This window comes from Passer domesticus, chromosome 15 (assembly GCF_036417665.1).
Source record: "Passer domesticus isolate bPasDom1 chromosome 15, bPasDom1.hap1, whole genome shotgun sequence".
Classification (NCBI taxonomy): domain Eukaryota; kingdom Metazoa; phylum Chordata; class Aves; order Passeriformes; family Passeridae; genus Passer; species Passer domesticus.
This window is the reverse complement of record NC_087488.1, coordinates 4,817,501-4,839,913: the sequence shown is the minus strand read 5'-3', so window position 1 is coordinate 4,839,913 and position 22,413 is coordinate 4,817,501. Positions and strand designations below refer to the sequence as shown.

General features: G+C 38.3%; 1 protein-coding gene across 46 annotated transcripts in view; it reads right to left on the bottom strand.

The window, feature by feature from the left end:
- RBFOX1 (RNA binding fox-1 homolog 1) overlaps positions 1-22,413 on the bottom strand; it is a 1,139,646-nt gene that overhangs the window by 154,205 nt on the left and 963,028 nt on the right. Inside the window, exon 1 of one of the 46 annotated variants that reach the window (XM_064390393.1) lies at positions 2,664-2,735. The exons of the other annotated variants lie outside the window; for them this stretch is intronic. Coding sequence (XP_064246463.1) covers positions 2,664-2,720 — 57 coding nt within the window. The 5' untranslated portion in view covers positions 2,721-2,735. Of the gene's footprint in view, positions 1-2,663; positions 2,736-22,413 lie in introns of those variants that run through there. 46 annotated transcript variants of the gene reach the window in all.

The following is a 22,413-nucleotide window of genomic DNA, read 5'->3' as shown; positions in this document are numbered from 1 at the left end:
ATATGTTCATGCTCCATGTCAAACATCCCCCCTTAAAAGAATTTCATACCTTGTATTGCATTCAATATTGCAAATATAAAGTATCTGCTAACATTTAATGGCCTCTAGGTATAATCAGCATAAAACCTGCATAAAAGGGACTCAATACGAATAGGAAATGTTTAAACCAAATGTGATGGAACCGCATGGGGAATTCTGCCACACACGCTGTCCTTTCTTCTAGGAGGTCCTTCAGTGCCCTTGTAGGGGGTACAGCAAAATGATGTGGAAAAGAAAAGAAACCTAAGCACCATGATGCTGCAGCAGTGTTTAACCACAGCTTCAATGAAGGCAGCTTTGATCACTTCTGAGGGAAAAGCAGTGACCTGTCCTTTCAGGAGAGCATTTCCTCTTTTGATCTGAGCGTTGCGCTCACTGAGTTCCAAGTGTTAGTGTCTTATTTAATACTTAGTTACAAAAATATCATATAAACAGCTAAAAATTCATGACACTCACAAATCCCACTCCAGTTACTTTATGTTGTAGCTGTGTTCAGTTGGCAACTTTCAAAGATGCCAGAGGTAGCTTCTAATGTGCTACAAAATCTGCAGCAGGAAGTAGCAAGTACTGTATAGATCAGCTGAATAGAACCAAAATATTTATCTATTATTTACCCACTAAATAGCACATCTGCCAAGTGCTCAATTGGCATTTCTGCCTTTGTCCCAGGATATTAAATATCCATGTTAATGATAGATAGGATATACAGCTACCTCTGAATGTCTAAAAGCAAAGGCTGTACTGGAATTATCCACAGCAGATATTTTCTAAGTTATGGAAGATAATGACACTTATAATTAATATATATATATATATATAGCCATTAAAACTGGAGTAAAATATGCCTATTTATTTCAACTCAACTAATTCCCTGTTGATAAGAATAATTTTAGGTTTTGCAGAACTCGGGTAAAATTCCAGTAAAGATAAATTAACTCTTTCTCCTCAGAGCGCAAGACAAGAGACATCCCCCAGGACCAGATTTGGGACAATTAAAAATAATGATCACTGATATTAAAGATACATAATCCTAAAAATAAATTTATCCTTAAAAATTCCTTTAATATTTCATGACCTATCACTATTACAAATAATGTGACAGTCATCTGGATTTTAGATAATTATTCAGATTTTCCTAAAATTCACCGTCTTTAGACCTCTGAGACTTATTCCAGCTACCATTAAGAAGATACAGATTCTGAATTTAGATTTTAAACTGGAAATATTTCTGAATTTTTCCATTGTTTGGGGGAAAGGCTGTACTCTGCATGCACCCCAGCCTAAAATCCCCATACTGATCTCTACAGAAGACATCATGTTTTCCTCCTTTTTAGGCACGGATCCAGCACTGTTACATTTTGATCTAAATCCTAGATACAAGTTAAGTGATTCTATGATTCTAAATGCTGGGAAGATGCCCAATAAATTTATCCCGAGAATTTGAAGAACAGATGAAAATGCCATTAAAGTAACACCTAAATTACAAGTTACTCCTCATTTTCGCTAAGCTGAACTCACAATTTTTAGTCTGTATCTACTCAAGATAGAACAATTCCCATATGACACTCCACAAACCAGAGCTTGCTTTCTCCTACACCAACTCCTTGTTATCTTAAGGTTGCCACCTGGAAATTAAATCTTACAATCCTTAATTTGTACCATTTCCAAGCACTCTGTCACATTAGAGCTACTAAGAATTATTCTCTTTCTCACTTAGCCACTTTTACATTTTCTGTAATGATCCAAGGATTTATTTCAACATGTAAAATATTAGTTTTTAAAATTTGTTAGTCCTTTAAAATTAAGCACTACTTGATACAATTTCCTCCATAAATTCATTTGGATTTGACTTTTTTTTTCAGTAGTAATTACCTGTTGTTCAGTCTATCTGATATTGTAACACTTCTAAACAAGCAAGATTCTTATAACTCTTTACATCAGACAATTTACAATTCAGTTCTGTAAAGTAAATTACATCCCCTGACCTGCTGAAACCATTTATTGCACCTCTGCTTTTTGTTATTATTTTGGGGTCTGATTAAAGTAAAGACAGACTTCTCCCCTCTTGTATTTGATTGGTACCAGTGACAAATGAAATGGCTCATTTGTACTAAAAGGGTTTAAACCCTGTTTTTTGAAATCTCTGAACACTGAAAAATAACAACAAAAAAAACAAAACAACCACAATTCCATAAAGGTGCATAGCATTACTGTGTAGCCATTTCCACATCTCAGGACATGTTTTCAGTATTAGCATGCATTAAATAGCAACAAGGAGAAATTACTTTGCACTTTTGAACCTGCTCCCAATGTGAATTTCTGAAGAAAAGTTTAATCTCTTCATAGCTGTCTTAACAATACCATGGCCAAAAGGGGAAGGTATGTCAAAGCAAAAGCCACAAGATGGAATAAATGGAAAGGACATGAAATGTTTAATTCAACCTCCAAAATGTTCTCGGATTTCAAGATGGCTAAAAAGACTCTAAAATAAGTTTAAACACAGTTCATATGCAATTAATGGCTTTAGGCCACGATCCTTCCAACCCAGGGACTCCCATTTGATTTGGAAGAGGAGTTTAGATGTATGGTAGTTAGTTTTAGAAGATCTGTTCCTCATTGGGTACCTGTGCTTTGGGTGACTGATTTTGGAAAACTGCAGATTTCACTGTTAGCAAATTCATAACACTTCATAAACTCCTGGAACAACTTCAGGACTCAGAGCACTTCAGTCCTAGAGGGAGGCAAATTTAACCATAAGTAATGAAAGGAGAAAACCTTGCCACCTCCCCCCTGTGACCCCCAGCATTACAGAATGCAGAACTGCAGCATCTTGCTACATCAAAAAGGGTAAAATACTTGAGTCACTTAGCCCGTTGCAAATTATGCTTGGGGATTTCTAGATGAATGACTTTTGTCTATGTTTACAGCCTTTCAGCAGAGTGCTCACTGTTTACTCTGGAATTAATCCAGGTCCATAAAACTAGTGATACATCAATGTAACAGATGTGCTTAAGTGACTCTGCATTATAAGGAGATGTGCTTTAGTTACAAAAACTCAATAACCAGTTTAAGATTATTTTGACAACCCCAGTCTGTAACTTATCAGTCCCTACTGTACTAATTCCTGTTGGTGGACTGGTAGTCTCTAGTTCTAATGACTTCATCATTTCATTATTTGTCTTTTAAAAGTATTTAAACTAATAAAGGCAACAGTGTTGGAGAATAATGTCCTAGTCCTTGACATAAATCTGAATTACTTCTATGATATCACTACATTGAAAACAGTTTAATTTGTGTTCATCTCATATTTACAAAATGCTGGAATGTAAACAAAGTTCCTTGATCTTCAGGAATAGGATGGAGCCCAAAGCAATGCTAATGCTGCTCTCTAAAGGACCAACACAGCAAATAAAATGCAGGTCTTGTTTAACAACTGCTAATATATTTGGCTTTAGAGGCTTTGTTAGAGGCCACTATCATTATCTACTTTTCCAATCAATATGTGACTTGCTTGCAACATAACTCGGACTATTTGAGTTGATATTTTCTGAAACATGTCAGAGATGTTTAAGAGAAGGTGATATTAACAGCCATGTGCTAAATACAAAAAAAAAATTAAAAAATCAAAAATCTATTTCAGAATGCTTTTTCTTCTTTTTTTGATGCTCTCTATTGTGAAACCTCTACAACATTGATCACAGAGAATTTCTTTCTTCAAAGCTAATAAAATCATTGAACTGATAGCAGAAGGTAGAACTCCAGTGTCCTAAAGAGGGCACTGACAGTTTTTCTCTCCAGTTTGAAAAGTTTCTATATGTGAACATTTGTCCCAGCCAGAAAAGGCCCTGAGTGCATTTCTCATCCCATGAGGGTTTAGGGGCTTGGCACGCAGACAGCTCTTCACATACAGCTCAGTAACATCATACACATGGTGTCTTAATCTCATTCATTTTTAAAAGGTACAGGTAGAACCACTGCAGGTTTCATTACGTGAAGTAACAAGGAGTCAGATGGAAGCAAGTCTCCCATAAAACAGCATGGTTTGGGGTTTCCCAAACTCTTAGGCTGTTTTTGATCAAAACCTAAATTTTAAGTATGACAAACCTGAGGATACCTGAGCCCTTAATGTAAATATATGCATTCTGAAATGATACATATTTGTAGTGAGTGGTCACGCTGTGCTGTTACTCTAACTATAATATTCCTGAAACGCCTTTACAAAGCCAGCTGGAAACCTTGACATTTCATCCATATTGTTATTTATATACATATTTACTGCTGCCACCTGCTTGCAACTTGGCTCACATCACAAAGCAGTACGTTTCCCTTGTTTCATTATACTTTGACATTTCACTAGAACTACAGAGCTGCCCATTTCTCAGTTTCCAATTGCTCTGCAGCCGCTCTTGAATGATATTGGCTTAGTAATAGAATAAAGATCTTTCTCTGTGGTAGCACTAACCTCTCTTTTCCGTACCCAGATGGTACAAATCGCTGCTGGCACGTATAACAATACCAGCACAGCTTCTGCTGCCTAAATGAACCCCCATAAACCCCACAGAGCTAGATTAGATTAGGGAATTGGGAGGTGAGGAGGAGGCTGGCCAGTGGGCTCGGCTGAAAGAGACAAGGATTTGGTACAGGCTGTGTGTGGCTGTGATGGTGCACTCTCACACTGCAATGCTCAGTCAGCCTGTTCCTAGGGAAGAAAGCAAAATTAGCTAACTAAGTTAATAAACCTAATTTCATCATCAGTACCACAACATGCACTTTTACTCTTATGCAAATAGCTGAGTTATTTGATAGCCCTGCTGCTTCACAAAAAGGCCACTTTCCAAGGAATCATGCTGGAAGGAGCAGACACCAAGGAACACCCAGGCTGCTCAAGTTTGCCTTTGTTCTTGCCTCACTCAGACCATGCAGCTCATGGGCCAGCTCTGACACTTCTGAGGAAGGCTGATCACCCCTATCCACACCCCCAGGCATTTAAAACCACATCTGAATTTGCAGTTGCTCTGTGCATATCCCAGGAGGAGTGCTGGCAGCCGAGCATGGTGTGATGGGAGGGAGGGAAGAGGCCCTGGGAGAGCTGAACAGGCTGCTCTGGAGAACAGCTCACTTGGGCCAGTCTACTTGACAGACAAAAAATGTTCCTGTGTTGTCAGTCCAAAGCTTTTCAGGAGCTGTTTTAAATGCAAAATTGGCAATCTAGAGCATGAAAATCTTTACATGTGACACAAACCAAAGGTATAGTGCTTTTCATTTAACACAGGCTAAAACACAACCTAGCATATGCATGTATAATTCCTTTTAAGGAAAATCCTCTAGGTGTTCAGTATTTAAAAGACACTACAGTTGAGGCAAAATATATATATGAAAGAAAGATAACCAATATATTAAAAACTATTGTAAAAGTACGGCCATTTGGCATTTACATAAGCCATTAAAAAAGCTATTTATCTTGTTTCTAAGAAAGCATCTGCTGTATCTATTTGTAAACCCTGTCCCTATGAGGAGAACAGAGGAAGGCTTCTTGTGTAGTTAAAAGGCCAACAGTTAAAAATTACTGCAGTAAGGGACAAAAAGAAGGAATGTACTGTAATTTTTCCAGACCCTAAAGTGACATGGCAATGATAAGTTTTTCCCGCTGATTGAAAAGAAACTTCATCAAAAAAATCCAAACCTAAGTTCATTTAGTGTTAGAGGGCAAAATGATACCACAGGCTGCACCTGTAAATGAAACACAATGCAGTGTTTCTGCATTGTGAAAGACTTTTTTTATTGTTAAGGTTAATTTAGGACTATACCAAAATGATCAGAACTACACATGAAGCACTGAGTTTTGCTGCTGTCCTGATGACAATCACATCTCAGGACAGAACAGGAAAAGGCAAAGATTGGTCATTTCTCACCAGGCACAGGCAGGAAAACTAAACACAAAAAACTCACATGACTGAAGAAAACAATCTTCAGTTTCTAAACCTCATTTTTGTCTTAGCTGGGAATGAGCAAATTCACATTCATTCATTCAGCCTCAAAATAAAAGCCAAATCTAAAAACACAGTTAATTTCTAGCTTGTGTTGAGGGCCTGCAAAAAGTAAACTTTTTAAAAGCTGATCATCATCTCTTCTGAGAATTTGGCTTCATAAAAACTGCCAGGTGAGACAAAAGGACTTGGTTGTGCTGCTGAAGATGATCAGGCACACCCCAGCTCACCAGGGACAAAACCTTCACCCACATCCTTCCTGGTGAAACCCCAGATCCTGGAAGGAGAAGCCAGCACACATCTGCCACAAAGTGATCCCTACAGATCCCCCAGGAAATTCACAAACCCTCAGCAGCTCCTGCCCCAGCCAGGGGATGGAAACCTGCCTGTTAAGCACTCAAAGGCACTGCTGGAGGCAGGGGGAACCTCTCACCCTTTGCACAGGAACCCAAGAACATGAAATTGAGGAACAGTGCAACTGGAACGAAGTTTCAAAGCTGCTTCTCCTCTTTAATCAACCCCTCCAAAGGCAGCTCTAATGGAATGAAGGATTATCTTCCATTATCTTCCATTCCAGTCCCTGTCCTTCAGAGCAGCTGACATTGTGCTCCCCAGAGAATGTGGGAATGCTTCCCTGTGCTTGTGATCCTACTCTTGGGGCTGGCTGAGAGCAGCACTTGAAATCACCCAAGAAAAATCACATTAATCAAAATTAGCAACAGAAGCTGATTATTTCACTCTTCTTCAGAAATGACCTGACCAGCAGAAAACCTGACTTCATGTTTTGCTTTTATCTAGAAGAATCTCCTTGTCTTTGAAGAGTGTTAAATGCCTCTGTGATGACACCTCTGTCTCCCTGCTGTTTTGCTTTTGAGCCAGAGAAAATTTAAGAGAACTTTATTCCCATGAAACTTTTCAAACATTGATTTGGACAAAGACTTGAAATTCTAAATTTTAAACCGAAGGGCAGACTTTCTCTTCAGTCAAAGTAGTTACATTATCCATCTGAATCAATAAGAGAGCATTTTTTGCACATATCCTAAATTCTGTTCCTGTTTATAGAATGACATATCTGTGGCAAATTCAGCAGAAATTGCTTGGTTTAATTTCTAGCTGTAAGAAAAACAAATGCAGACACAGCAGGAGGCAAGGAGAGAAGAGCTGTGATAAAATAGGTTGAAGACTTGCAAAGTACTCAGGATATCTGAGGAAGAACAGTTAAGCAGTATGATGTGACCTATTATAAAAGTGGGAAAAATAGGTTTGGAGCTCTGCTATGACTAAAATGCAATGGTGAGAGCAGAAATTATACAGCATTTACTAAAACCCTACAGTGAAATATTGCTACTCTTTCTACATAGTTCTTGAAACAAAGCTCACTAGAACCTTGATGTGAAAAATTCTGGAGTGCTCTGGTATTGCACAAAGAAAATGCAAAAAAATGCTGAAACTGGAATGAAATAATTTGAAATTTTGATTCAGATGCTCATCATCTCATTTGTTTCACAGATTTATCATTTCTGGTTGATGCCACAGCAGATGTCTTGTAAGGAGGTCACTTCACCTACATTGACATGGTATCTACACAATATCTCCATCTATTAAAGTTGGTTTTAGTTAGGAACAGCCTTTACAAGTATATTGACTCATTTTCTCTTGTATAATACCACACACATTTGTGTTACCATGTTCTGAGATCCTCCCCACTACATTGACAAGCCATTTTAGTAATTCTTTGCAGTTTTTGCTCAGGTGAACATACTATTTCCTCATCCTATTTACCTTTTAAAGACCAAGTATTAGAAAAAGAAATAAGTGAGTATTAGATTAGGGGGAAAAATAAACAAAAACAATGTATGCATGGGAGAAATAAGAAGTAGCAGCAGGTAAAAAAAGAGAGGATGAAATTAAAACACAGGAAAAGAAAATGTCGTACATGACATAGTAAGTCTTGGCTTAATTTACCATGACTTTGCATTTCAATTAAATACCATGGAGACATGAATATATATTAAACAGGATAATCTTTGAATTACCTGATGAATGCATTCCTGCTATTTATACTTATAAAAAATGAGGAATTGTTAATCAATTGCTCAACTTTATGAAGTAACATAACTAAGACAGAATTATTTAAAATTTTTTTTTTTAATTTTTATTCCCACTAAAGTACTCTTTAGTTTAACTTTGCAAAGCTCCAACAATATGTACTTATCTTCCTTCCAGCATATAATTTAAAAGAAAATTATATTAAAGACAAGGAGTCAAATTGCACTTGAGGAATAATGTAAGATGTTAATTCACCTTAGAAACATCACTTTTCAAAGAAATTATCTTTTTCCTACACTTGCCAGATAATATTTATACAAATAAATGGAAGCAAAACTTTCAAGCAGTTAAACTTTCATACTGTAGCCTGAGTGTCAAAAGATGATATGAAATTCAGTAAAGGAGGTTAAACCACATTTTTGTAACCACCTAATCTTGTTGGTTAAGTCAAACCCAAGAAATACTTTTTTGGAGAGTTCTTAATAGTAATAATAGACATGATGGAGACATCAAAAAGAACCTCTCAAATTGGAGAAAATGTCAAAAAAAGTTATATTTTAATTCCAGAGCCAGCAAAACTGCTAAAAGAACACAATGAGAAATCCATGTTCAGACTACCAGGACAAGCCTTAGAACACAGAAAAATCAAATGCTGAGTGAGTTTTTTACTCCATCTGTGCATCAGAACAAACAAAATGTAGTCCCTGCAGGCCTGACTGCCTGTGCCCAGCACAGGCTCTGGAAGTGACCACGCCTGGCTGCAACCACCACCCTTCACTGGTCAGTAACATCAGTGAGAGGAATTTGGAGAAAGCATCACCTACTGGCCATCAGGCCCCTGCTCCCGACAAGCCAAACCTTCCCTGGCCATGCACACTTCCTCATTTCTCCAGGTTTGTCAGTACAACCAGCATGTGGCATGTCTTCTATTAGCAATCAAGTCTTACAATCCCTATTGACAAGACGGACAACAATCCACTCTCGTAAAAGATTCATGACACAACTTTGCACTCTCTACTGCTTGCTTTCTCATAAAACCAGTGCAAATCCCATCAAAAATTTAGCAGAACCCCTGCCTCATCTGTTTAGGCCTGAAGCTAGTTGCAGGGACAACTCATTAGGGACAAGCTCATTAAAACCAGCCCTGGAGCAAAAGCAGTTTGCAAGTCTCCTCATTTTTATTCACTTTCACCTAGCCATTGCAGCTCCTTGTGCTTCCCAGATACAGAGCTTCTAATGACAAGCAAGGCTGTTTCCAAACTCATGCTACACCAAATTCAGCTCCTTCTGTAGTCCAAAGCTAAGAAACTTCTGTTCCTTTGCAGGGCTTAGATGGTTCTGTATGGAGAGGCAGCGTCAGGAAACCCAGAGGATTCTCTTCTGAGTACATTAGCAAAAGGAACTGTGAGTAACTATCAAACACACACTAAAATCCAAAGAGAAATCAAAATCAAGATGTGCAGAGCTAAGAGTAGCACATACACATGCCCTAGGATTCAGTCACATGACAGTGCATTTGGTATTTCATTTGGTGGTTTTACCTTTTAGTAGCTAAAATAGGCAAGAATAAAAAATACTTTTAAAATGGGAAAAAATGGGAGGGGAACAACAAAAAAAAAAGAAGAAATAAAACATTTCCTTTCTCCTTAATAATAAAAATTGCTTAGATAATGTCAGGGGGTTGGAGGTTGTTTACCTTTTCTGTCATTTGTAAAAGTTACTTTTGCCATGAGCACCAGCTGGGAAACCTCGCTAATATCTTCTGAGTTAGATGTCTAAATTTAGATATGGTAATAAGTAGCCCAGTTTCAAATACAACAGAATTTGTAAATCATGGTTATCCACAGTTCTGAAGACTGGTGATCCTAGAGTGATTGCAGAGCTTCCTTGCCTCTGTCACATGCAAAGAGAACTGCAAATGTCTGCCAGGATGGATTCCCGCTCCTTGAGACCTGTGATAACAAAAGCTGGTGAGTCCTGCACAGGCCAATTTGTGCACCAGGAGAAGGAAAAAAGTCATGGAGATCCAACCTCAAATGTCACTTGCTAAAAATGCTCTTAGAAGAGCTTAATTCCAGAAAAAGTTGCTGCCATGTGCGTGGTACAGCTGTTCAGACACAGATACACGCCCAGATCGTGCATCAGGATTCTGAGGGGTGTCAGACTGAATTTGGGGAGCACAGATCTGCCAGCACGGCAAGTGTGTTCCAACAATTCCGCGGATCAGCTTTGAAAACCAACCAAATGCTACATACCCAGTTGTGTAGAAAAACCAAGAATGTAGCCAGCATTCCAAGGGAAGCAGCCCCTCATTCCACTGCATTCCCAGATGAATGGTTTTCATTTACATTTTTGCAAGCATGCTAATATTCAATAATGGGTTTTCACCTTGCCTGCAGTTTATACACAGCACTACAAACAGGACACTTTCTTATTCTTGCCAAGTTCATTCTGTGCTCAGCTTATGATGATGTGTAACAATCTTATTGACAGTCTTCAGCCCATCACCCAAGGCACCACATCATCAAGGCCTGCAGCATTTTTCAAAGTCAAAATTAAAAAAAAAAAAAAAAAGATTATTTTGCTTTCCTTACTTCTGTCCAACTATGCAGTCAGTCAAAAGTATTTACTTAATGTGGAAGAATAAATTATTTGGAAGATCACAGACCAAACTGTCCAAGACTATAAAATCTGACATGCACAATTTTTCCTAACAAAAATTATTGCCATGAAAACTGTTGCACCAATATAATTAATCTGCACTCTGTCAAGTGCCATGAGCACACAGCACCTCAAGACATGCAGGTAAACTGATGGGGTGTGAAGTTTGTTTCATGCAAAGGCCCTTGCCTGGCTGTTCAAGACACAGCATCACTTAGCCAGCATCAACAGAATCCCTGGCACAGATCAACAGACCTGCACACAATTCTCAGCTCCGAGTTAAACAAATCAGCCTCACCTTGCACCAAAAGGGAGTAGGACCATTTATTGGGTAGTTTAAGGAGCAGCTTAGACAACAGGAAGGCACAACTCCCCTTTTTGTTTGCCTTTTTAGAGAAAAAGGGGCTGTCTCTCCATTCAACAGTCTGCAGTGGGGGCTTCAATTCATTTACATGCTTGAGTAAGAGGCACCCACACATTAAAATAAAGTCTTAGTCAGAAACATTATTAACCATATTTTGTACAGTTTCCTCTGCTTCACTGTGCACAGGATGAAAGCTGTGACACCATTAATGCAAGCCAAGTAATGAAATCAACTTTTCTGAAAAATCAGAACTTACAGAGTAAGCTATTTAAAATTAAAATAAAACAAGCTTTACCAGAAAAAAAAAAACCCAGCCCACTTTATCTAATCCACTGTGCAAGTTTCCAGCATTTTGGAAACATTAAAAGGGCCATCCTTATTTCTCTATTATTCTCTTGTGTGTCCATTAAAAAAGTACCTGAAAGCTGTGAACCTACATGTCTCATAAAACCTACTACAGATATGCAAACTTCATAAGACATGAATTTGTAAAGAAGACAATGGCAATACAAGGCAATACAAATGCATTTAGAGTGAGAATAACAGTGTTACTTTTGTCCTTTAAAAACCAATAAAATTTATCAAAAAAGCAGCTTAGCAACCCAACTGAAATTCAAATGCTTTGAAATATAAATAAAAATACATTTAATAACACTAGCTTTTTGATTCTTAGACAAATATTGTAAAACTTTATGTAATCTTTCTAGCAGCTTTTCAAAGCCACCTTAGATATAGTTTTGCTTTTAAATTTAACTATAAAGTGTGAGAAGAGTGGAATACGACTCATTGCCACATTAGCTCTACTTTTTTTCTCAACTATTTTCTTGGAAAAACAAGTGATTTCTCAGCTTCCAAGTAAACCATAAAATATGAGCAACTTCAGTGTAGAGCACTTAGAAAGGACGTGAATGCATCATATATGTCACTTACTGTGTGGGGGAAAATCTGAAAATAAATAGCTCTGATAAGGTTTCATTACTGCAATACTGAGTGTTAACAGCATAATATCAATAAAACTGAAAGATGCAAATAGGTAATTTGGATTAAGCATTTGGATTACTTGTCATTAGTTATTAAGTCTTGCTCCAAATGAACTTGCTCTAAGGCACCAACATATTTGCAAATACCATGACTTCTTTTCCTGACAGAAGTGAAAACACACCAATGCCATTAGATATGAATTTACTGTGGGTCCTCCAAGCAAAAATGCAATGACTTCATTGAGCTTCATTACTAACACAACTTTCCCTCATTAAAAATTCCAAACAAACAGGTGTTTCACACTAGGTCTACTTCTAAAATTGCTTTCTTTTTATTCCCAGGGATACATCAAGAGCTGGGGGAGAATTCATGCAGTATAGATCAGTCAGGCATTGACAGCACATCACACTTTGACAAGCTGCTTGGCTCTGTTTAAAGTCTAAGTTAGGCCTTGGCCCATCAAGGCCATGGCTATTGAATTATTGACAGCCTCTCACTGTGGCGCAAAGGGAAAGAGTGCTACAGCCTCAGCTCAGCAAAGATGAAATGGAAACCCTCTCTGAAGCTTACTTTAGCACGTTAAAGGAGTTTTAATGGTCTTGTTTAAAATTCAGTAAGAGAATATATTACGCTGATTATATTTTCACGGCTAAACAAAAAGTTTGGGATGCTGTGGTGATTATAAATGAAAGGCAAACTACACAAAGTATAAACTTGATCTACACCGAGAAACTGACTTCTGCTGAATCCCAGACTCACACCAAATCCTTCAGCTTTACATGCCTGACAATTTTCGCCATTCTGTGCTGTTATACCTGGTGCAATCAAGGGTTAACAGTAATGTCATCATCCCAAAACACAGGCTGGCTTTTACAATAGTTAATTTCTGCTCAAGCCATTAAATCTGCAAGCCAATGCAATGGCCAGCCCAATGCAATGGCCAGTCCATGTTTCCAGTTTGCCAGCCCCAATAGTTCTCTCTCTCTTTTCCTTCCTGGTTACCAGAAGTGCACCAAGGGGTGTCACTGAGGAAATGACCACCCCAAGCCTGGTTTGTTTGTTTGTTTTTCCAGAATAAGTCTTCTGCAGGGTAAAGCACCATTCCTCCACAACTAGCTGAATATTAACAATCCTCATATTCTTACATAATTTCTTTTCTTCTTCAAATTTATGCCTGCCAAGCTTTGCTTGCATTTTAATAGCTGATGTCAGACAAGCAACAAGCAGAAAGTTCCATCTCAGGACTATAATTTTAAATACAATGAGACTCACATCAACTGTCTCACAGACACACAGAAAATTATTCCACGTGGACTTCTAAAGTGCATCCTAAAAGCTTCAAAGAAAGAGGAGGTTTTTCAAAGAATTTAAAATGATGCTCAGGGAGGGGGGAGGTAGGAGGGTGTTAAGCAATTTGTCTAATGTGACCCTATACTCATTTCTCCAACATCACTTCCAATATGCTGCCTCCTGTCAAATCAACAAAGAGAGGCAAACAGCACATCTAAATTTGTGTTCATTTGCCTTCTGCGGGATTATCTTTGCCACGTCAAGCATTATAAGTAAATCAAAGATGCTTCTCAGGGGCTGTAAGAGTGGGGCTAATCTCCAGACAAATATTTAGAAGGCAGCTTAGCCTGTTCTGGCTTTAATCGTTTCCAACTGATTTGACTTTTTCTAATTACAGCTTTTATGTTATAAAAGCCATTTTTATGTTGCTGAAGAACAGTTTCACTGCAAATACATGAAATTTTGCTGAGTTTCTGTTCCCATGTTGATTATGGAAATGGTACTCTACAGCTTTCCTCTAATTAGAAAAAACACGCTTCACACAGCATCAACATTTTTTAACATTAATAACAGAGTGACAGTGTCCTTTTGTGTGTCTTTAAGTAACATCTCAAAATATGACACCACAAAGACACCGCATCCCACTTGGGTATCATACCAGCAGCAATTTTCACATTTTTGCATATTATACGTATTCAAACACAGAACAGCATCTTTGAAGAAGCTGTTTAGTAATTTAACCTAACAGAATAAGATAATTAAACTTCTGGATAGTCTGTGTTGAGGTGCTTTCCAAACCCATGAACTTGAAAAATTCAAACACTCCCACACAAAGCAAATTATACATCTCCTTTGACAAATCAGACACCATGGCTACCTATTACTTTTACTATTTCCTTGTCTTTCTATCATTCCCCATAATGAACAGCTGAGATAATACAGTTTTGCATTTTTTTCCTTTTTTACATCAACTCACAGACACTTCTGGCTGTTTAATGGAAACTAACTGCAACCCAAATGCTGGGAAGAACAGAAATCAAGGCACAGGAGTCACAGAACACATAACATAAGTCCATTCCAAATTCTATACATTCCTAAGTAATGCTTCCCTAGAACAGGAAAGACCTTTTCATTTATGGTCAAAGCTGAACCCAGAAAAAGCAGTTTTGATGAAATATAAATAAGGCATGTGATAATACAGATTATTTCTGCCATGACTTTATGCAACAGACAACTCTGAACACTGCAAACTTCCTATCTCTGCGCAGAAAGAATCAACAATAATATTGTGCTACAATGAGAAAAACAAAAATAGGATTAAAGGACTAAAAGTTGATATGATTTTATTAGGTATAGAAAAGATGTTATAGGAGTAAATTCTGAAGGAAAAGGCAACTCTGAAACTTCCACATTGGAGACATATGCTAAAAAATATGCACACATCACTTTCAATACGGAGAGGGGTCGAATTAAACTGCTGTAGGATAAAAGAGAACACCAGGCAGAACTGAGTTCCAGAAGGCATTTACAGCCTGACCTCTCCATGAAATAAGAGGTAGCACTACCACAGAATCTTGCATAGTGCTGTGACAACAATGTCTGCAAGTTCATTTCTCTGAAAAATTTAGACTTGCTGACACAATCCTGTGAGGTGTCAACAAAAAGCATTTATGTGTCCCCATTTGCTAGAATGGAGGGCATCAATTACTCAGGCATCAATTTTGACTGCTTTATTATTCTGGAGACTTGTTCCATAATAGCTTGTTATCCTTTTTGTAAAAATTAAAACTGCACTATTAATAACTCTTTGACAAGGCTTCAGATCTCAATTACATTAATAATAAATTCTTGGCTTCATGTGCGAGTTCCTCATCTTTTTCATCCATAACGAGACTTTGCAAAATTGGCAAAGAAACTAGAAAGAAAGCAAAACTACATGATATTCCTCAAAAAGAACTTTCTAACCTCCTACTCTGTTCAGTTTGCAGATGTCCCAAAATGAGCAAGTACTCCGTACATTCAGTAACCCTTCTTGGTTTTATCTGAGTTTTGGAACATTGGAAGAACCTGAAGGAACGCGCCCAGAGAAGCAGCTGGGAGCAGAGGGCTCCGTTGTTGCATCTCTGCAGTGGATCCTGGGTTTGTGATTTAGAGCAAGCAGGCAGTGATGGTTCCAGCACAGGAATGGAAGGAGCTATTTGTGTTCCAGGTGCACTCACTCCTGAGCCACACAACCTGCTGTGGGTGTTCCCCCAGAACCCCCTGAGAGTCTCTCTTCTCCAGACTGTCAGCCAGGTATCAGAGCAGTGGGGATGGCAGACAGCCAAGAGCCTCTTCCCAACACACTGCACAGATCCAATAAAAGGGTTTGGTTTGTTGTTGTTTTGTTGGTTTTTTTTCCCTGAACTGCACATCTTCACTCCATTGCCCATTTTAACACTTATATAACATATTACATTGTTAATCCGGTAGGTATAGGGTGGAAACATTGAGGAACAGAAAATTATAATCATGATTACTCCTTTACTTGAAATATTCTCCACTGGGCACATTTTACAGCAGTTCTGCAAAGAATGTACAGGGTCTGTTTGCAAACCAAATTTATTTTGGTTTAGACCAACACATTTCTCATGGGGCTGACTATTCAGACACTGCTATCAAACCCGTCGAAGAACCAAAAACTCTATCAGTCTTACACTTGTCCAAATTACAGCCCCAAAGTCCTGCCATCTTTAGTTAACTCTGAAGAGATGAGGCAGAATAATCTTTGCCTGTAGCTTTCACACTTGAATCTCTAAAAGTTACCACAATCTAAATAATGACCAGAAAAAAAATCTCAGGAAAGGAACAAAACTGATGCAAATGGGAGCAAACCAAAACTTTTTACCACTCTACAGAAAGAGGCATTTATAATATTAGAAGCAGTGAAACCAAGTCACTTTTCCAAGGTATTAAAGACAAGACAAGCATTTTCAGAGGTCATTATCTTCCACTTGGATATCCCAGTACAATCTGGTGTTTTCTATTGCTGTGAGGAAATAGACTCACTGCTGTGAGGAAATTGAGGTCTTGATGTGTCTGGGAACAGAATTATTAGCAGAGCCATGCTGACTGTACAAACTTTTTGGGTTTTTAAACCAGTTCTTCCTAAGGCAATCCCTCCTTAACAAGAGAGTTTGTTTGAAACTTTTTATTTTAGTAAATATATGTTTTCCCCCTCTCTCTAAAACATTAAAGAGCCAACATGTCATGAGTCTGCCTGTCAGGGAAAAGGTAAAACTGGATTGTCAGACAGGACAAGTTTGTTATTAGTGAACTCTGTGTGTTACATGTATGGGAAAAGTCAGAAAAACATTCAGATGGTTTTACAGAAATAACTTAGTCAGGAGCAGAGGGGCTGAAGTTGACAAAGAGTTACACATTTTAAAAGAAAAGAAAAACCTTCCAGATGCAGGACAGATATTCCATCTTATAGTTTACATCAATATCTCTCTGCAGAGGATTGAGACAAAATCTTACAAAAGGCACTTTATCTCTCATCTGCTTATTACTTGGCCTTTGCTCCTGAAGAAGAATAATTTACCCAAGAACAAAATAAATGTTCACAAATATTGGTAATGGGATTGCTAGAATTTTACACCAAAGAACTATTCCCCACAAAAAAAAAAAAAGGCCATAAATTCTATGTAGTTTTTAAGCTATATCATAAAATTCAAATGTGAAAAATATCCTTGACAGTCTGTAGAAGTTTTTCATGAACTGAATAATGTTTTGGAGTCAATCAGCCATTAGAATAACATCTGCCTTAGACTGTCAATATTGTTTGCTTACATAGGTTTTTATTTTGTTTTTGTATATACTAACTTCTGTAAGTTAACCATAGAGAGTTTCAGGAACAACAAGAAAGAATTAAATAATGTACCAAATTCTGCATCCTGACATGTTCAAATGAAAAAAAAAAAAAAAGAAAAAAGGAAAAAAAGGTAAACTTCAATGTTATTGAGGAAAAAGAAAACACAACAAAGAAATACAACTTCAGACATTAAAAAAGAAAGCTGTAATGCATTCTACTATAAAGAATTATTATGCTAACAAGAAATCTTCAAGGTTGAGACTCCATTTCCATAGCATCAGCCACTGTCCAAACACATACTTGCTGTTTAATTAAGAAAGGACTCACAATGTCCTACACAGGACATGCAAAGTTCCAAATGCAGCTCTGAGCTGTCCTGATTTGAATAAAAATAAATGAGCCTTTTAAAATATTCTGTATGGTCAGAGAGAACAGAAAAACCTTCTTGAATATACCCAGTGGTGGGGTTTTTTGTTTGTTTTTTTTACTTCTTTTCCTTCCTTCCTTTCTCTAATACTGCCATGACGCAGTGATGAGCTTGCAGGAGGGGCTGTTCCCAAAAGTGGTGCCAGTCCTGCAGCTGCTCCTGGCCCCCACTGGCCTCTCTCACAGGTACCCCCCAAAGCTGCACAGGAGCAGGGGTGAACAAGGCTGGGGATTTGACTCTGGCCAAATTAACCTGCAGCAAATTGGTCATCTGCACCCAGATGAGTTTCCTGACTGGTTCAGTGAGCAGCTGCAGGAACACTCACACAGGTACAAGGAAGGGCAGGAGTTCCCCCTTCCTTGCAGAGTACCCTTATTTCCCCTGGGATGTGGGTGAGGATGCAGCCACATTTTTCCAGTCTCCAGCAGAAGCAGCCAAGAGACTAATGGGAGGTACAAAAGAAGAAGATTCTATCAGCCTTTCACTGATTGTCCTCTGGAGAGTGCAGACAGCAAAAGTGCTAGAAATGCTTTGGGCTTTTAATTTTTTATGCATGCTCAAAAAAAAAAAAAAAAAAAAAAAAAAAAAAAAAAAAAAAAGTGGAAGTTCTCTAGAAGTTTATTATAAAAGTACCACAAGAGCAGTCAAAATACCAGCCTTAGTTCTTCAGTCATATCACTTGTGGAACCACTGGAGCCTGCCCTGCCTCCCCACCCCTAAAACTGTGCTAGCATGAACATTACAGGCCTGACTTCACTGAAGCACAGCCTGGGCCCCAACAACAGCACTGCTCATTGCACTGCAATTTTTAAAAGCCTTTTCTCAGAAATGAAACTCTAAAACTACCTGCCAACCAGGTCTCCTTAGATACACTAAAGCCAGGCCTCCAAAGGAGAAAGGAACACAAGTAACACCAAAGGTCACTGTTTGATGTTCTATGTCTGTATTACACACAATACTTCACTACAATACAATTCAATTTTACTCTTGGAGCCCAAACGGAATTTATTGCTGTGGAAATTGCCAAAGCAGGCTTCCCCAAACCCCCTCCCATTTACCAGTTTTCTCTTTTATTCTAAAACCACAGGCTGTGAAGGCAGGACATCCCCGTGGTCTCTAACCAGCCATGGTGAGGCAAGCAAGTGCACTTTGCAGGCAGCAGAACATCAGGGTGACATCCTGTGCTAACAGGGCTCCCTGCAAGAGAAGGAGAAGGTCCTGCCCACCAATGCCACAGCTCAGGGGGCTGTGCCTGGAAACAGAGCTGTGGGCACAGGGCAGATGCCCCTGGGAGTCCTGCACTCCTCGTCCCTGGACACACCTGGGTTTTCCTTCCAGAGCCTGGGCACAGGAGGCTGTGCACACAATTTTCATCCTGGCAGCCTCATAATGTGTCCTCAGCATTTCCCTTCCAGCCCCAGCCAGAATGTGGGGTACCCACAGCATTGCCCCAGGAGAAAACCTGGGTTGCATGACAGGGAGCAGGGCATTTGAAGGACTCGAAGTAGGACTTTGAGGATGAAAGGACAAAATCCTGCAATGGCCAATTTTAGAATTAATCTTTGGGAAAACTGGAAGCTGTTAATAGAATGAAATCTGAATCCATTCAGATTTCATCCATCTCACACTATTTTTTTTCCACCTTGATCCATCATTAACAGTCCAGCTCCGTCAGGGCAGCAGTTCTGTACCTTTCCATATCTATGCAGACTTTGCAAATTTCTAACCTGCAATTAAACACTGTTCTACTTCTCTGCCACAACTGCCCATTTCCTCAAGCCTTCTAGAAAAAAAGATGGAAAGAAGTTGAACAAAGTTACAAAGTCTGTTGATATGACATAGAAATCTACTTTTCAGATAAATTTTAAGTTTTAAAAATACAAAAATAATGTTTTCCTCTATCACAGTTACTAGCTAATGACCTAAAATAGTTTTTGCCTGCATAACTGCATTAATTTAAAATTCCAGCTGCTTCTATGGCCCTTGAGAAAAATCAGAGGCTCCATTTTTTACAAAAATGACGCAAAACAACAAGAAAAAGACAACAAGATAAAGGTTATTTTTCAGTGTCCCTAAAAATAATGAATTGGCACCCTACAAACTAAAGCACACTAGCTTAAATAAACAAAATTGACTTTATAGACCTGAACATTCAGCAGTCCTACAGACAGATGCCCTGCCAGTTCTCAGTGTTTGTAGCCATGGAAGCTACATCTATTTTTTATGGTCCTGCATACAGTACCTTCAAAAAGCATCAAACACAATGCAGAAATAGTTCTGAGAGGCCTCTATTATTATTATTGTTTTGCTTATGGTTTTATAATACCAAAAAGCTCATCAGCTTCTATATAATAGAATTTGGGATATTTTTAATGTGTAGTATTTGCCACATAAAGAAAAATCACAAATGAATGTACAAAAGAAAACAGTCTATTCATGTCTTACATTTCCAAAAGACAAATGATAGGTGTTATTACTTGGCTCCCTTATAAAAATTTATGGGATACATTTTTGCAGCCATATTAAAAATGAGAAACACAATGTAAATTTGCAGACACAATGTAACAACCAAAGAATAACAGGGTTCCTCAACAAAATGCTTCCTGCAAAACGGGTTCTGTAACAGAATTCAGTTACGTGTAGGATTCCCTCATGGATCCAGCCCTGTTCCAAAGGATTCAACACAAGGTGGGAATTTTTGGACTAGCACACCTCATAATGGGAAAGTTTTTCTATGTAGCTGACACCTCCAGCAGGACAACAGTAATATGTGAAATGAAAAATAAAGAGCAGGAATTCTGGAGTGACCTGGTTCTGCTCCTGCCCTGTCTGCTTTGGCCAGCCAAAGGAAAACAGGCACATAACACTGGCACCAAGACCTTCCCATGCTTTGTATTTCTCTTTAAAAAAACCCAAAAATGAAACTAACAATACCAAACAAAAAACAAACCCACAGAGAAAAGCAATGTTTATTGTTTTTGCAGGAAATGTGTCTCAAGACATATCCACATACATGACAGACCTGGGGCATATTAAGAAAGGGACACATTTTACAATTCCAGGATTTATTCAATTTATTTATCTATACATGTGCACTGCATAGGAAATTATCTCTCAACATCCTGAAAACAGAAAACTTTGTCCAGTTGTATTTGTTCTTGTCCTGCAGGATCAAATTAATTGTAATTACAGGTGACATTTTTGAGGTGTCTGTGGCTCTCAATGGGATGAGCCTGAGCCCACACACAATCAGTGTGTGTTTTCCTATATTTTAGCAGTCCACTTCAAATTGTTAATGCATCCTAAAACAACTTGTTCATATTATATGCTTTAAAGCATATAAATAAAATATAACCACTAAGGTATTCCTGAAACACCCCTTTGTCATCAGCAAAGTAAACCTCAAGAATAGAAAGGAGATAAGGAACTTTAAATGAGAGATGCTGGACATTTTTCACACTGTATGCCACTGCAGAATTCTTTTTAAATCCATTCCTTTAATATCTTTAGAACAATTTAAAATAATTAACAGCTCTGTCAATAAAGTAGCAAAGTATAAAACAGTGCATCTTTTAAAACAAAACTTACAAAAGCAGAGAATGTAAGCTTCAGGGTGAAGATTTTGTATCACACCAAGAAAATAATTAACCCGAATCTAACCCTTGATATGTTTTAGAAGTGGGTCAAAATAATAAGCAGTAAATATTTAGAAACTTTCACTGAGGCCTTTCATATTCTCCTCCTTGTAAATACTACTTGGGAAAGTTAACTCTCCGTTTCACTAGTGCTGTTCTCACTTGTAAAAGCATGCCATTATCACTTCAAAAGTATGACATCAGTTACCTGTCAGCAGGCTTGCAATTAAAGTAATGTTTAGAGAAAGTGGAGTCTGCTTGTCTATTGATGCAGGGCGACAATTGTCTGTAATTTTAATCGGGGTTACATGCATGTGCTGATAAAAGATGAGACCTGTTAGTGTCATTATTTTGCTTTTACCTTTAGGTATTCTGCTTTTTGGTTTTTTGTTCTCTAATATTAAAAATGCTCGTTGTGATGTTTTAAAAGGAATCCCAAGTCGCATTAAAACAGCGCTGGAAGCTGCACACTGCGATTAGATAAAAGTGGCTCTAATGCGTTAGGAGGTGGTGAGTTAATAGGAAAACAGCTTTGATTCAGTAGCCTCGGTCTGACGTGCCACTACAACAGAAGTAAAAAGGCAGTGGGCAACTCCCCTCTAATCACCTCCTGTTAGCTGCAACCATAGGCAAATTGCTGGTGAGGATTAAGTGGGGAGACTATCACAGGATCAGTGTCAAGCAGAAAAAAGACTCAATTTGTGAGCAATCATGACTCCCTAATCACTTCTCTAAGAGCTTTAGGAATTACAGTAGTCTTTAGAAGCCTGGACACTTCATAAGCACCGACCTACAGAGATAAGGAGTCGCTTTTGACCACAAAAGGTATGATTACCACAGATGGAACAGTTAAGGACAGAGATAATAAAATAAATGATGGCTGCAAAATACCGAATTTGCCTTCACCTTCACTGTACATCTTCAGATGACTGAGATTATGATATATGTGTGTCAACATTGTGACTGCAAGCTGAGATAAGCTGAGGCTTGTATGGTTTGGAGGCAGCATTAGGACAAATCTGTCAGCAACAATGAGAAGAAAATGCCGTACTATTGCAATACTGTTCCACCTATGAACAGTGGAGGAGATTCTACCCAGAACGTATTTTCCAGCAGTTCCTACACAG